Source organism: Pollicipes pollicipes, unplaced genomic scaffold (assembly GCF_011947565.3).
Source record: "Pollicipes pollicipes isolate AB1234 unplaced genomic scaffold, Ppol_2.1 Scaffold_3447;HRSCAF=4054_pilon_pilon_pilon, whole genome shotgun sequence".
NCBI classification, from domain to species: Eukaryota; Metazoa; Arthropoda; class Thecostraca; order Pollicipedomorpha; family Pollicipedidae; genus Pollicipes; species Pollicipes pollicipes.
Window position 1 is genome coordinate 26051126 of NW_023596297.1, and position 15456 is coordinate 26066581.

Here is a 15456-nt window from a genome sequence, read left to right on the forward strand (position 1 = left end):
TGTATCATTACCCACTCATCCAAACTTATTGTACTACTTTAGTTCAAGTTAGTCTCCATACCAAAACACACCACAAACACATAATCCATGGTGCAGACTGCTGAACATTAAGGACAAAAATTCCTGGTGCACAAGCAATATGACAAATATAACACCAATCAGCGTAGGAATATAAGACATTAAATCATGCCCCAAATGCATTATTTCCACATGCATATCACAACAAAGGTCGCCACAAAGTTCATCAAACCTACACCACACCAGCATGTGCTTTATCACTGTAAAATGCAAACATTTACCATACGATCCCACGGCTTATTTGGTAATGCAAATCCCCCGTCCCCGCACGAGACAGATGCTGGGGCAAGCCAGGGCAGACTGTATACTACCCGTGGGGACTCCCGTCCGGGGAATGTATGTATGAAAATAAGTATGAATGGACTTACCGCCGTACAAATGCCCACTGTCCGTCAAACGCTGGTTACGTGCAAATTTTGCAAGCCCTCCCAAATGACATTTCGTCCTACTCGAACGAAACCGTCGCCCGTACCAATGCTAGCAGCTTTTCAGCAGGTATTTTACCATGCCTGTCCCTGTATCAAACTGGTTCCTCCTTTTAACACTACTATGTAACATAGGATTACCAAGGGGCCTCTTTCAGCTGGCATCACCAGGGCTGTGTCATGGGACAACGCCTGAAAAATCTGTAATCGAATTACTGTAACAAGAAAGCATGGATTTTAACACTATTTGCATGGTCAAAAGACTACTAGCAGTATAATAAGCTACCGAACGTCCAAATTTTTTGACAACCTTGCAACACCCCGGCCACGGCTTGTGTTCGCTATAAGCATGCAGTTGCACCTATTTTCGCAGCTTTGGCCTAATCATTGGCTAAGACACTGTTTTACAAAAAAAGTTCGCAGCAGAACGCTAAGTTTGAACATAATAATGATTTTCTTTCATTTCCAGGCACCGTGCTCGAAAATGCTTGTATTGCGCATGGAATGTGGTGCGCGTGGTTGTCGTGGTTGTGATGGTTGGGTTCGGGTGGCCCTCGTGTGCTCATCGGCGTCAACGTGCCAGTTAATTTCTTGTCGAGACGTAAAGATGCGATCGTTCAAACGGTGCGACACAAGTTGAACTGTACTACCTACTAAGAGCACGGACCACAGAGTAGGAAGGGTGAGCGGTAAGAAAATGTTTCTTTTCCGGCGGTCTCGATTTGAGAGCCTGTCATGTTGGTGCGTGTTGGCGGTGGTACGCGTTAAACATCGTAGTTTTGCTAAAACTGATACTGGTACATTAAGATGTGCTGGATCTGACGCTGGTATAGGCTCACTCAAAATCAAGCTAGGCCACAAGACGCTAGATTTTCCAGTTATTTTTGCATGAAATTCTTTGGGAAACGTTTTTCCTGGCATGGCCTTGCAACATCTTAGTTCCTTGAATTGCTGACATTTTACAATGCAATTGGGGGGTCAGGGTGTACTTTCCTACATAACATTAGAAAAAATCATTGTACACCATTTGTAGTGTTTAAGGCAGGACATATAAATAATCAAAACAGGTAGATTCTTGCCCTTACCTTCAATTTTTTTATAATTAGGATGGCGAGCTCCTGAGCGCCTCACACACACACACACACAGCAGCCGTGACACCGGCGCCATTACTGTGCGCGGTCGCAACATTACTGGACATCAAGCATGCATTAAGAACATAAAAAATGGACATGGGGCCAAGGTCAACAGAATGCCATGAAATTCGAGCCTTGATGTCAAGGGGATGATGGTTTGCAGGAGGATTTGGGTGGGGGAATGTAAAGCCAATGAGAACAATGGTGGCTAAATAAAAGCTCATAACGATGAACAGCACCTATATATATGGGCATGGAACAATGGATGCCCATGGGATGCTGGGTTGAAGGGATGTAGGGTGTGGAGGATTAGCTTAGCTTAGCTTAGCTTAGCTTAAGCTTAGCTTAGCTTAGCTTAGGTTAGCTAGTTAGTCTTAGGTTAGATTAGTAGCTTAGCTCAGCTCAGCCGCTAGCTTGGGTATTCTGTAGTCTAGCTTAGCTTTAGCTCAGCTCAGCTTAGGGTTCTGGTCTATTCTTGGTTAGGTTAGGTTAGGTTAGGTTAGGTTAGGTTAGGTTAGGTTAGGTTAGGTTAGGTTAGGTTAGGTTAGGTTAGGTTAGGTTAGGTTGGGTTAGGTTAGGTTAGGTTAGGTTAGGTTAGGTTAGGTTAGGTTAGGTTAGGTTAGGTTAGGTTAGGTTAGGTTAGGTTAGGTTAGGTTAGGCTAGACTAGGCTAGGTTAGGCTAGGCTAGGCTAGTTCAGGCTATGTTCTGGACTATTCTGGCCTGTGCGTTTCATAAATGTACCTAAACGCGATAAACGATTTTCATTGCATTATTATTGTTTCCTTGGTCCCATATATTTTTTTATAGTTCTTGGTAAGCAGAAATATTGTAATTACGCAATAGCAACACAGAAACGTCGCTGGGGAGTCCAGGCGGTGCTGTGCATGCTCGCTCGGGAGCTCGCCATCAAAATGATCAAAATTCAAAGGTAGGAGCATGATTCTACCTGTTTTGAGATTATTTATGATATGTTCTGCCTTAAACACAGCAAATGGTGTACAATGATTTTTTCTAACATTTGGTAGGAAGTACACATACACCCTAACCTAACCTCCCCATCTTCCCCTTCAACACAGTGTCCCATTGGCATCCATGTTCCATGTCATATATGCATCATATTATGAAGTTTTGTGAAGCTGCCATGTTCTCATTTTACCTTTCATTCCCCACCCAAAGACGTCATATTTGCCACCCATGCCAACCAATCTACAAATAGTATGGAAGACTGCTTGGATATGCAGAAACATATTTCAATGGATTCTTGTTACATTGGCCCCACACATTTTTATGGTTCTTGATGCACAGGAATGTTGTGACCATTCCTTCCAATGGTGCCGGGGTCACAGTTGCTGTGTGTTTCCAGCGCTCAAATGTTTGCTATCATTGTTATTTAAGTTCTAAGGTAAGAGGATAGATGACCTGTTTTACAATTATTTGCAGTATGTTCTGCCTTAAACATGACAATTGATGTACAATGCTCTTTTTTAATGCTAGGTACCAATGTATACCATGACCTAATGTGCAACTACAGTTTGGTGTAACATTGCTGCTTTTCCATCCCCTGCCCCTTCTTGCATTTTAGTCACGTTCCCTAAAGGCTTTGTCCCTCATAATTGAATAGGCCCCTTATCCCAATATTAAAATAAGATTTGTTCAGCCAAAGACTTACAATGAACTGCACACACATGCATACACACATGCATGCACGCACGCACGCACGCACGCACGCACGCACGCATGCACGCATGCACGCACGCACATACATATATATATATATATATATATATATATATATATATATATATTGTCACAGAACATGCATGGGATTGTGGTTGAAGACCTGATTGTAGGTAGATTTACTGAGCATTTTTGCACCTGCTCTCAGTTTTCTTAGCACTGTTTTTGTTCAGCATTCAGATTGAAATTCACTTGTCAATGAAAAGCATCTATTAGTTGGCCTGGTGATTCAGATTGAACACATTTTCCACTTCCAGATTTACACACAATATATTAACATAAAATATAATGACAGAAAAGCTGTATGTAGCCTGTTTAAGTTTGGTTGTCAAATCATAGTCAAAATTAGTCTGTTAGAATTTCAAGGAGCATGATAATTTGAATGGAAAAATATGTGCCAAAAAGTAAGATACACCATCCAAACTGACAGTAGCAATCATTTCTGAATGAGATAAGGAGGACTGAGTGGCTAGGTTGTTTGTTGAATTCCATAGACAGTGTTTTGATGGGGACAGTCTCCTGAACATAAAACTTTCTTCTGTTTGATGTTGGCATTGTGATACTGATGTTCCTTGTGAGGCTGTGTAGGGTTCCTGCCAGCTGTGCTCCTGTCTCATGTTCTGCCTTGAGTGTGGTGATAGTGACACATTTGGCCATTAGGTTATTTTCATGGCAGTAGGGGAACCTCTCTGTTTTGTAGCAGCCCATGAGTGTTATCTTTCCATCCTGGCTGACTGCTTTGGTCTTGTTGGATTGATTTTTGGTCATGATATTCATTCTCACCCTATATTGTAGCTATCATACTTTGTATTCTAATGCAACAGTTTGGCTTGATTTTGTTTACATTTGATGCAGTCAGTTCAGGTCTAACACCTGATAAAGCAGCTGATGTCAAGATTGATAACAAAGTTAAGTAGGCATTATTTATAAGGACTTGTTTGTTGCACTGCTGTTTACTGAATAATGGCATCCAACAAGAGCAGAGCTTGAAGGTGCTTTGGAAGAAATAGGGTGCTGGCACTGATCTACACTGCAAGAATTTCTGCCATGTGGCCAGGTCTTTGTTGGTACTTCATTCAGACATTAAAAGTGCCACCTAGCCTCTCCACACCAGGTAGCCTGTTCACAGTAGCTGCACGAGGTATATGTGTGACATCTTATGCTGGTGCCACAGGAGGGCACCATGGCGTCGGTGTACCCGTGCAAGGACACCGACGAGTGCGTGGAGTTGTCGCGCGCCCACGGCCTGTATTTGCGCCCTATCGCGTGCATCAACATCTCGGTGCAGATGCCACCGCTGAAGGCGCCCGGCAAGTCCATCTCCAGCTGGGCCGTCCGTGAGAAGGTGACCGCCATGATCGACGAGGGCAAACTGGTCTCTCTCAAAGGTGAGATTCATCCATGTTTACTGTGGACTGACTTAGAGCTGCTGCACCAGCCCCCTTGAAAACAGGTGTTAACAGACCAGATGTTTTGGGGATCATGATAACTAATTGCTACTGCAACAAAAGGGACATTAAGTGGTCCTGGATTTTGTGAAGACCAGGTCTTTGCAGGACTATTATGGTGCAGTGGGCTAACTCTCTGCATATAACCAAAATGAATGAGAGGAGTATGTCACAGATATTACTCACATTGAATTAAAAAGCTTTTTTTGGTGGAGCCATTGGCTGTAAATGGCTTGGGGCACCAGGCTGCGTGCATGGCCACCTGACGCCCCACACCATTGGGACTTGATGGACTGTTCCATGCACAGGGTTTGGGGTGGCTGGCTTCAGGGTCCATAGGCTGCTGCATGATTTTGTGTCCTTGGGATGAACAAGATTGGTGAAGTGGAGATGGTGATTGTGCTACCCGTGTGTGACGCATGTCATCCTTAGTATACCCATGGAAACTGCATTTTGTATTTATGTATTCACTGGCATTCGTGATAAGTGATGGGTGCTATTAGCTTTCATAGTGAGTTTCATCCCTCATTGTTAGAGTGCAGAGGTTTGCATGCTTGTGCTGTCCGGAAAACCGCAAGACCTTGTCGACGGAGCTTGGACTGGCTATGCTCTGGACCAAAGCACTCTGAGCGACGAATCCGTAGCTCTGCACCACCATGCACCAGCTCATTTACGTTGAGTGTCCTGTTCAGTGCGCTTGCGAAGCACCAACTAGGCAAAAACATACCGGACAGGTGATCCGTTAAGCTGTGCGGACTATAGGCTATCGCTCTCAGTCCGTCACGAGGTCTATCTCGCTCTGCGCAGTGACCAAGAGCTCGCTGGAGTTTATCCGGTTCGAGGGCGAGCTGGAGAGTCGCCGCTCGCTGAAGAGCGTGCTCGGCCAGCTGGACAATCGCACCATCAAGCTGTCTGGCTTCTCGGGAGCGGTGCTGGTGCGCGCCGCCGAGGCGCGCCTCACCTTTCCCACGCGCCACGACTGGGACTCGTTCTTCCGCGACGACCGCACCATGAACGAGATGCGGCCGGGCGAGCGGCCCGACACGGTGCACCTGCAGAACCTGCCCGTCCGCTGGTTCGCCGACGCCACGTCGGGCGCCGTGGACGAGGCGCTCGTGCGGCGCGTGTTCGAGCAGTGGGGCGACGTGCGCTGCGTGGACGTGCCGGCGCTCGACCGGCTGCGCAAGAAGATGCGCCCGGACATCTCGGGCGTGCGCGCCACCTTCGACCACGCCGACGACGAGACGTTCGAGGCATACATCCAGTACAAGGAGTACATGGGCTTCGTCAAGGCGATGACCTCGCTGCGCGGCATGCGGCTGGTGCACCGCGATGGCGAGCGCTGCTGGACGGCCGCCGTGCGGGTGGACTTTGACCGGACCCGCCACCTGAGCGAGCGCAGCATCAAGCAGCGCCGGCTGGAGCGCGAGCGGCTGCTGCAGGAGGACCGCCAGCTGGACGAGCACGGCCGTCGCTCGCGCCAGCTGGACGAGCTGAAGCAGGCCTCGGCACGGTCAGTTGCGGCGCGCCGCGGCGGCCGCCGTGTGGCTGGCATTGTCGCTGTCGTCGTGTCTGATTTAAAATGCCCGTGGGACTCCACGAATTCCTTGCAATTCCTTGCAACGTAACAAATCATCTGTTACGTTGTAGTTGTGGTTTTTGGTTATCACTTGCGTTGTGGTTGCATGTTTACCTATGATGAGAAAATGTATTTATTTTTAACATAGCGTAATGGTAAAAACAAAACCGGCGAAAATAAGGAAACCGAATGATTTTGAAGAGGTAGCGCTTCAGTTTTCTAAACGTTTTATTGCAAACAGCTTTTCGGTGTTAACAATATTTTGAGGTAGGCCCTGATAAGTGCAAGCGTAAAGGACCTAGCTAAAATAATGGTTTCCTTGTCATGGATGTCGCTTGCATGAAGTGTTGAATATGCTTACCCAATACTGCCCCTTCGTTCAGGCGCAAACAAGAAGATGAAGAACGAGAAAGGAAGCAGCGCGAGAGACGCAGGCACAAGGCTCATGAAGAGAAACGGCGGAAGAAGGAAGAAAAGCGAAGAGCTAAAGAGTTGAAAAAGCAAAAGGAGGAGGAGAAGGCCATGCAAACCAAGATCGAGTTGGAGGAGAGAAAGCTGTTGATAGCACAGAGGAAACTGGAGAGTATACGCCTTCTGGATACCTTGTTCGATCGGGTAAAGGTGAGCATATCCGTGTTGGTGTGTCATACCATTGCGATCGTGGTAGAATCTTTTCAGTTTATTGGCGAAAATACTCGCCGATATGAGGGTACTTGTATGCTCACCAGTTCATGCCAATATTACCTTAAATTATTCAGCATGTTTTTTGTTTTTGTTTTTGTTTTTGTTTTGTTCTTTAGTTGTTGGGAAGGCGTCGCAGAGCACCTGCCCGAATTTGGTGTCAGTCTCCTTTCCCCACAACTTAAAATCACCGGGTGTGTTGCAATTTTGCCTGAAGGCATGAGCTAGATACGTCACACTTTTTAACATTCACTGTTCTTAAGTGCAGGTGGACACTTCACAGTTTGTCCTTGACCTGTGACCTGTGCCTTTTGCCGTGGGCCGAGTAGCGTGACGGATCGTGGAATCCACAACGTTTGACGCGCCCCGGATATGAACTGAGAATGTTTTCACAGAGCCACGGAAGCGAATTGAATGGAAAGAAACATTGGAGTAGACGCTCAAATGAATCGCATAGAAGCTTATGTACTGCTACTTGGCTTTCATTTTCGATCGTGTCTTCATCACATAAGTGCGTAATCATAGCTGGATAAACTACTGGAATTTATCAATGCATACCTGGTAAGTGTGGTAACAGTGAGTGGTACACATCATTGCGGAGTGGTCTGACCACGCCGCTCAAACAAGAACGAAGAATAACGCGAGCGTTCTTCGCTCGTGTCACGTGTGGCACGCTTTGTGCTGTTGTGTTCGATGGGTCATCAATAATCCCGTGTCTTCTTGTGCGAGTCAAAGGCCTGGACCATGGAGCCCTGGGGCTGGGTTTGGTGTTGGTATCAGCAAAAAATCAACGGAATTGAGGAGAAATTGGTCTTTTCAAAGGTTTTAGTTTGCAGAGCTAAAATTATATCGCACATTGGTGCTTGGTGACCGTTAGCCAACTCAAAAATGAATATGCCCCCACAGATGTTCTGATTTCAGCCTGACAGCTTACTGACGACGCAAAGAACATATGAGATATTCCTATGTTTTCAGCCAGACTGGTTTCCCACATAAGCTGTACATGCGGAGGATCGGTCTATTCGCTGAACTGTTGTCACCCGGGTCGACTATCGGGACTGTGCCGGTCGCATCCGACCGAATCGAAATCGTAGCTGACACCGGCTGGTAACACGCTCCTCTGGGTCTAGATCCTAGTCTCCTCCATGCGCCGCTCGCCCAGATCGGGGACGAAGCGATGCTGAGTGCGAGTCTTTCGGAGAGGAGGGGAGGAGGGGCTATCGAGTCGGGCTGCCAGAGGCGCGCCACGTGCCAGCGGGGGGCGACGCTGTCTCACTGGCCGCCCGTGCCGCAGACGGAGCGTCAGAAGACCGAGGTGCAGCTCCGCGAAGCCGAGCTGATCGACTTCCTGGCTGAGCGGCAGCACAAGAAGGCCGAGTCGGAGAGGCGCAGGCTGGTCAGTGCTCCCCGCTCCAGCAGTTGCACTCTGCAGTTGTCGCCCCGTGTCGGCGCCCTTGCAGCTGTACTGTGCAGCCCCTGCCCTGTGTCGCTCCCCCCCCCCCCCCCCCTCCCCCGGCAGGTGTACTCTGCAGTCCCCGTCTGGTGTCGCCCCCCCCCCCCCCCGGCAGGTGTACTTTGCAGTCGGCGCCCTCCCCCGCAGCTGTACCCTGCAGTTCCCACCCGGTGTCGTCGCCGTCCCTTCACCCCCCCCCCCCCCCCCCCACCCCGTAGCCTGCCCGATTGCCGTGCGCTCAGTTTGCGTCCAGTTCATTCGACGTGGAACGAAAGAGCTCGGGGGGGGGGGGGGGAAGGGAGGGATGGGACGTTGGGTTTGTACTAATGATAAATTCAGCGTAGCATTTATCATGTTCGCACATTAATCTGACACTGGTATGTCCATGTGGTGCAGTTTTCGAGATTCTCTGGTTTATTGGTTTCCGAAGCGGTAGTGTTATCACTCTTTCCATTGTTGATGGCTAGCCGTTTCAGGCAAAGGAAAGAGAGGAAAAGGACAAGATGCTGCTCAAGGAGATGAAGCTGCGGGACAAACTGGTCAACACCTACAAGGTGTTCGAGGAGAAGAGGATGGAGGAGCAGCGGGAGAAGCTGCGCAAGGCCATCGAAGGCAAGCAGCAGGTATGCACTCCACCCAGCGTTGTCTGTCGCTGTGCTCCGGTGCCTTGATGGCGGCCTGTTAAAGCACGAACTTTGTCCGCCACAGGGCTGCCTGTCTTCATACTGACCATGATGGATTGCAGACATATCCGTAGATTGTTGGCATCTTCGACCTCGTGGGAGTTGTTATGATTTAAGGATGTGTTTCCTTCCATAGGAGAGGCATTTCACAGCAAATCGACAAGCGCCTTACACCCTTATCCCTTGGATTTTGATTGAATTGGGTCATAGAGGTTGTCATCAGCGCTGGAGTCACCTGTGAGATTTTAAGACCTTTCAGATGCACCGTTTCGCAGTTAGAGCCTCCGGCAATTTCGAGTTGCTTTGTTGCAGGGCTACCTTTGGTGGTGATTTTTCCACTTGCTTGAAAGATAATTTGGCAAACCTACTGGTTGAAATGATCAAAGAGCTCCGGAATATGCGTGTGCTACTCTCGAAATGGTCATTGCACAATAAATAACGGTAAGTAACGATCGGGACATTAGGAATTTGTGCAAGGCGCGAGAACGATTTTCCGATGTGATGTGTATATCTTCCTCATTTGCCTGTGAAAGACCGTAGTTTTATCCCCAAGGCTAGAAAATAAAAAGGTAGTTATTCGCTCAGAAAGGCGTGGCTCATGCACGGACGAATCATGCGTAACGCACGAAGACAGGGCGCGCGGCGCACCACGGCAGCCGTCCGGCCCCCTCCCCCCCCCCCCCATATGTACTGTCGGGGCCGGGTTAATTGGGGCAAGGGGAGGTGAGTGCGTACTGTGAGGTTGATGTCTCTTGTTCATGTGAGGCGACTCAGCAGTCAGGCAAAGGCCCAGTGACATAGGCTTGGGCTAGTACCTGTTGTGCGGCAGGAGCGCGTGGCTGTATTGGCAGTTTCTTTTAACAGTAAAGCGCTCATACAACCCAAGTTGTGCCGACTCATGTGTGAAGCACAAAGCGAAAGTAAGGCTAGGCTTAAAGGGAGTATAAAACAAGAGGAGTATCATGACAAGTCAAAAGTGTTACCTCCTGCCCTTAACAGCTGACAACGACCCGCAGCAGATTCTGCCGTCGTCATGACGACGGCGGCTGTCATGGCGTGCGGCGGTCGCGACAGTTGCAGATGTCGCGGACTCGGGATCCACTCTGGAACTACCGAAAAAGGAATAGAAGAAATGTATCGCTGTTACAGTGTTGACAGCTTCATTTGGGCTCGGAAATTATTAAAGGGTAAAAACTTAACGTAGTGAGTCTTGATGGTGCTGCATTGGCATAGTATTATAAGACTAGTAGCATTATAGGCATATCTAGTAGCATTATAGGCATTATAGGCCCAGTAGCATTATAAGACTAACTGGTCCTGAGGTTTCGCAGGGGAATGTTTTTAAAATATGCCCCAAAGGTGGGACACACCCTTTAAGGACCACATCAAATGAACCGGCCAGTCGTGTCCAACAGTCGCAACACTTCTGTGTTGCAAAGTGTCGCACCTAACTTACTGAAGAGCGCAGAGGCCTTCCTAAGGACAGTAACGCTGAGCCTGTTGCGGAACCGGAATGCGAGTTATTCAGCTCATAGTCCCGTCGTCTTAAACTCAGTGGAGGGCACGAAATTTTACGTGAGCTATTTTTCTACTCGAAGAGGGAAACATCTGAAAAGAAAGCCAGAAGATTGTCTCGTTTTGCGAATCAGGTGTACAATCGATAGGAAATTTCCCGGGTATACGAATCAGTACACGAATATTAAATGATTACGGATGATATACGAATGAAATGATGTATGCCCCGGAAAAGACTATGTATTTGTGAGATATGAACATGTTGATAAGGTGAAAAATAAAAGCGGCGTATTCTAGGCAATCTGCATGAAATTTGCCATCTCAATAGGGACGACGAGAGCAGCCCACAAGTCGGATTTTCCAAATTTGCTAGTCTCCGCCCGAAACACTTGCGTCCTGATGGACAGCAGCGGTACTCACGCGGTTTGCTTGTGCTGTTATCAACAGAGCGCGAAGCCGATTCTTGGATCTCTTGGCCTGCGGGATGTCACCCAAAATGATCAACTGAGTCACACGTGTGAAATGTTCACAGAAAATCCTGTATGGTGCGGGAGTGAGACAATTGCCCGCGTTTAGGATGGTGTGCGATCCTTTTTGACTGACGCAATCAATGCGCAAGCAGACAGCGTTTTGGAGTCGGTCAATTCAATCAGATGCAGCCTGTGGGCGGGCACCGACCGCTGCATTCTAACTGAACTTGTCCCGCCGACGAATGAGTTTGGGCCAAATTGTCAGAAGCCACGTTTGCAGCGACCAGACATCACTTAACGGCCCAGCACCTGGGTAAAGGTTTCGATGACCTTTATAACAAATGCCCGAGAACGAATCTTTGATCACTTTAAACTTTTCAGATCACTGCACTTTCGTCGTCCAAGACGATGTTCAGCAATTCCAGCTGGGTGCGCCGCAATGAACGCTGCATCCCTTTCGAAGCTTATTGACCAGATCCCGGGCAGATCGCGCATGAAAGTTATTGCGCGCTGTCGGTTGCGATGAAACAACACTATTACAGTCCATAATTTCTACACTACCTTCTATCGGAAGTCAAAACTCTTGATTGAACTATGGAAAAAGTGTATTACTTTTCGGATGAAATCTTCTGGGCTGTGCAGGAACAGGTTCAATTCTTTGAACATTTACTGTCATGGGGAGGACTGGCGTGAAGTGCGAGTGACATTATGCGCCATATCCAATGCGAAGAACTCTTGCGACGGGGTTGAGAGATATTGAAAAGGGTTGATGCTGGTGCCAGCGTGTCGCACCTCCGTTCTGATCATATGCGCTCTGCTGGGAAGGTAGGTCAGTTCTTGCAGGGCAAAGGTAATGTACAGACAGTATGTTTTTTCGTATCAAAAGAAGTCTTTCGGGCAGAGGGTGAGCTTAGTATCAGATTGACTGGGCAATACTGTCTAAGAGACACTAGAAGCGCAAGTAGTAACCCCAGCGAGTGCTCAGACTGTCATTTTCCGCGCGTAAGTGTCAGGCGTAGGGAGAGAAATAGAGGCCGCCTGAATTCAAGAACTCTGATAAGTGTTAGTGAAAAAGCAATGAAAATGATCTGATGCGTGGACGATCATCATTCACAATGGCATGCTCTGATTTGATCGCGTTGTCCTCGACTACGAAGGTGAATCGGGTCTCAGTAACATTCTTTGCATGTTTTGCAGCACAGGGAACTTGAAGATGAGACATACCTTGTAAGAAAATCTGCGTGTATGCTGGTGCCGCGGCTGAGTTGCTGAGGTAGTGGTCCCGGTACCACAGAGTACCACCGAGTACCACTCAGTACCACCCAATACCACCCAGTACCACGTAGTGTCTCCCAGCACCACAGTGTGTTCTCCACTGACGTCTGGCTGCCTATGTTTCCCAGCTGCGCAGCGTGCTGGCTAAGGCGTCGGTGTCGAGGAGATCGTCGGTAGACAGCTCCTCCAGCTCGTCAATCTCCTCGAGATCCAAGTCAAGGTCGCGGTCCAGGTCGACCATCTCGTCGCGGTCTCTCAGCATCTCGAAGTCAAAGTCGAAATCAAAATCGAGGTCAAGGTCAAGGTCCAAGTCCAAATCGCGGTCCAGGTCGCGATTGACGTCGAGGTCAAGATCCTTGTCGCGTCCGCGCTCCAGGTCCTACTCCGACTCAAGGTCGAGGTCAAGGTCCCGGTCGCCGAATAGCCAGCGTCGGTTCGTGGGTAAGTGTACTGTGGAGAACAAAAAGGGCACTTCGGACTGCCGGAACCCGATGATATCCATAATTGGCTGGCACATTGGCTGGTACAGTTGCTTGCCCATTGAAGTAAACCAAGCCAGGTTGTTGTTTGTTGTTCTTTCATTGTATGTGGTGGGGTCTCAAAGCACCTATGTGTTCAACAGCCGGTTAATCGTGCTGGATTTCGAGATTGTGTGATTTGCGTAACATATTCATTGCTCCCTTTGAATGCGGAGCAGACGTTCGTAGGTTGTACAGCCCAACCTGCGCCCCACGTGAAATATGTAATCACATCGTCTGCCGACGCCGTTGCCGTGGAAGTTATCCTGATCCCGAACTTTTCGAATGAAGGTTTCTCGACTTAATGTTACAATTGTGTATGTGCAGCCGGCCGTGAAGTGGTTCCGTGTCAGCGCTGACCGGTGGCGCGTGACTGCCGTGGCCGGCGCCGCCGGCTGTGCCGACCGGCCTGACCGCCGTGTCCGCCCCCCCCCCCCCCCCTTCAGGCCGGATGCGGATGGACAACAGCCCGTCGCGCGACTACTGGTCGGACGAGGATGGCGGTCGCTCGCGCTCGTCCGACCCGCGCGTCTCGTTCCGGGGCCGCGGCCGCCCGTTCCGCGGCGCCGGGCCCGGCATGCGCGGCCGCGGCTTCGCGCCGCTGCTCTACGACGCCGACGGCAACGAGTGGCGCGGCCGCGGCCGCGGCCGGCGGCCCTGGATCCGCTCGCGGCCGCCCATGCGCCTCAGCATGCACGACGAGCGCTTCCACTACAAGCGCTCGCCAGCCCGCGACCAGGACCGCGACCGTGATCGTGACCGTGACCGTGACGGTGATCGTGACCGCGACGGTGATCGTGACCGTGACCGTGACCGTGACCGTGACGGTGATCGTGACCATGACCGTGACCGTGATCGTGACAAGGACCGGGAGCGGAAAAGTTCGTCGGGCTCGTCGGGTGACGAGGCTGAGATCCGCGTGCGCGAGGACACGAGTGATTCGGGCGGCGAGCGGCCGCGCGCTGAGCCGCAGCGTCGCGTCTTCAGCCGCGTCTGGTCGCGCGACCACGGCTGGGTGGAGCGCGAGTGGGTGGACCGCGGCCGCGGCGCGCGCCCGTTCCTGCGCGGCCGCGGCCCGTTCCGGCCGTTCCGCGGCGGCCGGCGCGGCTGGGTGCCGCGCGGCTCGCGCTCCAGCTGGGATCGGGACGGCGAGCGACGCTCCGGCTCGCCGCCCGTCCGCCACGAGAGCTACTACGAGGCGTACGAGCGCTACTTCATGCGGCTGGCTGAGCGCGACCGTCGCGCCGGCTCCGGCGGCCGCTCCTCCCGCTCCCGCTCCCGTTCGCGCTCCCGCTCCCGGTCCCGCTCACGCTCACGGTCGCGGTCGTCGACGCCGTCGACGGGCGACAGCGACAGCTCGCGACGCGCGCGCGCACGCAGGCGGAAGGAGAAGCGCCGCTCCAGCTCGTCGAGCTCGAGCAGCACCAATTAGAGTGGTGCCGGCTCGCGGAGTGGACGGATGCGCGGCACCTCACCGCCACCCGGACGGCGATAGTCGTCCCATGCTGGCCAGTGTGGTCTCGTGCGCGTGTGCGTAAGTGCGGCGACAGGCACACAGGTTGGTGTAGTTCTCAGGCGACTGGCAGAGGCTTTCACTCTAAGGTCGGATCATTTGGCGCAGAGTGAGCTCGCGAGTTTCGCAGTTGACCGGCACTGTCGCTCGGAGCCGATCACTGACATCGGTCACGTGTCCGTGCAAACAGCAACGTTGGCATTCTAAGGACTCGTGCTAGGTTAAGCATTGGGCATGGATCATCAACATCGCGAAACTGAGCGGGAGCACGGCTTGCCCTGCGAGAGCGCCCTGTATGCGTCCTGCCAGCTGTACAAATGCCGTTTGGCCGGGCGAGTACGGCGTTTTTGTTTCATTGAAGAGGCGTGACAATGAAGCCGTTTCTGCTGGTCAGACCGCGTTTTCGTGTCAAGATGCGAGCGAGCTGTCTTGGGAAATGGGAAATGGCCCCGCCAGAGTGGCCTGAGGCTCTGTACGTAACAGTGAAGTGGTCATTCCAAGCTTATCGGAAGAACACGCACGGCATCAGTGAAACGGTCTGAGAATAGGCCCTCTACAAGCCCCTATACCTTCGCCCTCTGCGGGCCGGATGGGCCCTGTACAGGCCAGAATGTACCCTGTTCGGCTCAGAGTGGTCCCCCTACAGGCCAGAATGGGCCCTGTACCGTCAATTATGGCTCCTGCACAAGCCAGAATGGACACCACAGTTAATAATGGGCCCTGTACAAGCGAGAATGGGCCCCTGTACATGCCGGCATGGACCCGTCACAATCAGCAATAGGCCTTTCACGCGCCAGAATTAGCCCTCTGCAGGCCAGAATGGCCATCCAGTCAATAATTGGCCGTCTGCAGATCAGAGGTGGCCTTCACAGGCCGGAATGGGTCCTCAACAGTCAAAAATGGTCCTTTTGCAGGTCAGAATGGGCTCTAGGTGCTCTGACGTGCC

At 50.8% G+C, this 15456-nt stretch overlaps 1 protein-coding gene across 1 annotated transcript; it reads left to right on the top strand.

Moving 5' to 3' along the window:
- Window positions 1-1011: 1011 nt before the first annotated feature.
- Xe7 (A-kinase anchor protein 17A) lies at window positions 1012-14429 on the top strand. The gene is made up of 10 exons (XM_037215322.1): window positions 1012-1192; window positions 4550-4763; window positions 5631-6336; window positions 6786-7023; window positions 8378-8479; window positions 9013-9159; window positions 12608-12920; window positions 13444-13552; window positions 13688-14023; window positions 14378-14429. The coding sequence occupies exons 2-10, from the start codon at window positions 4559-4561 to the stop codon at window positions 14427-14429; spliced, it is 2208 nt and encodes a 735-aa protein (XP_037071217.1). The 5' UTR covers window positions 1012-1192; window positions 4550-4558.
- Window positions 14430-15456: the final 1027 nt, after the last annotated feature.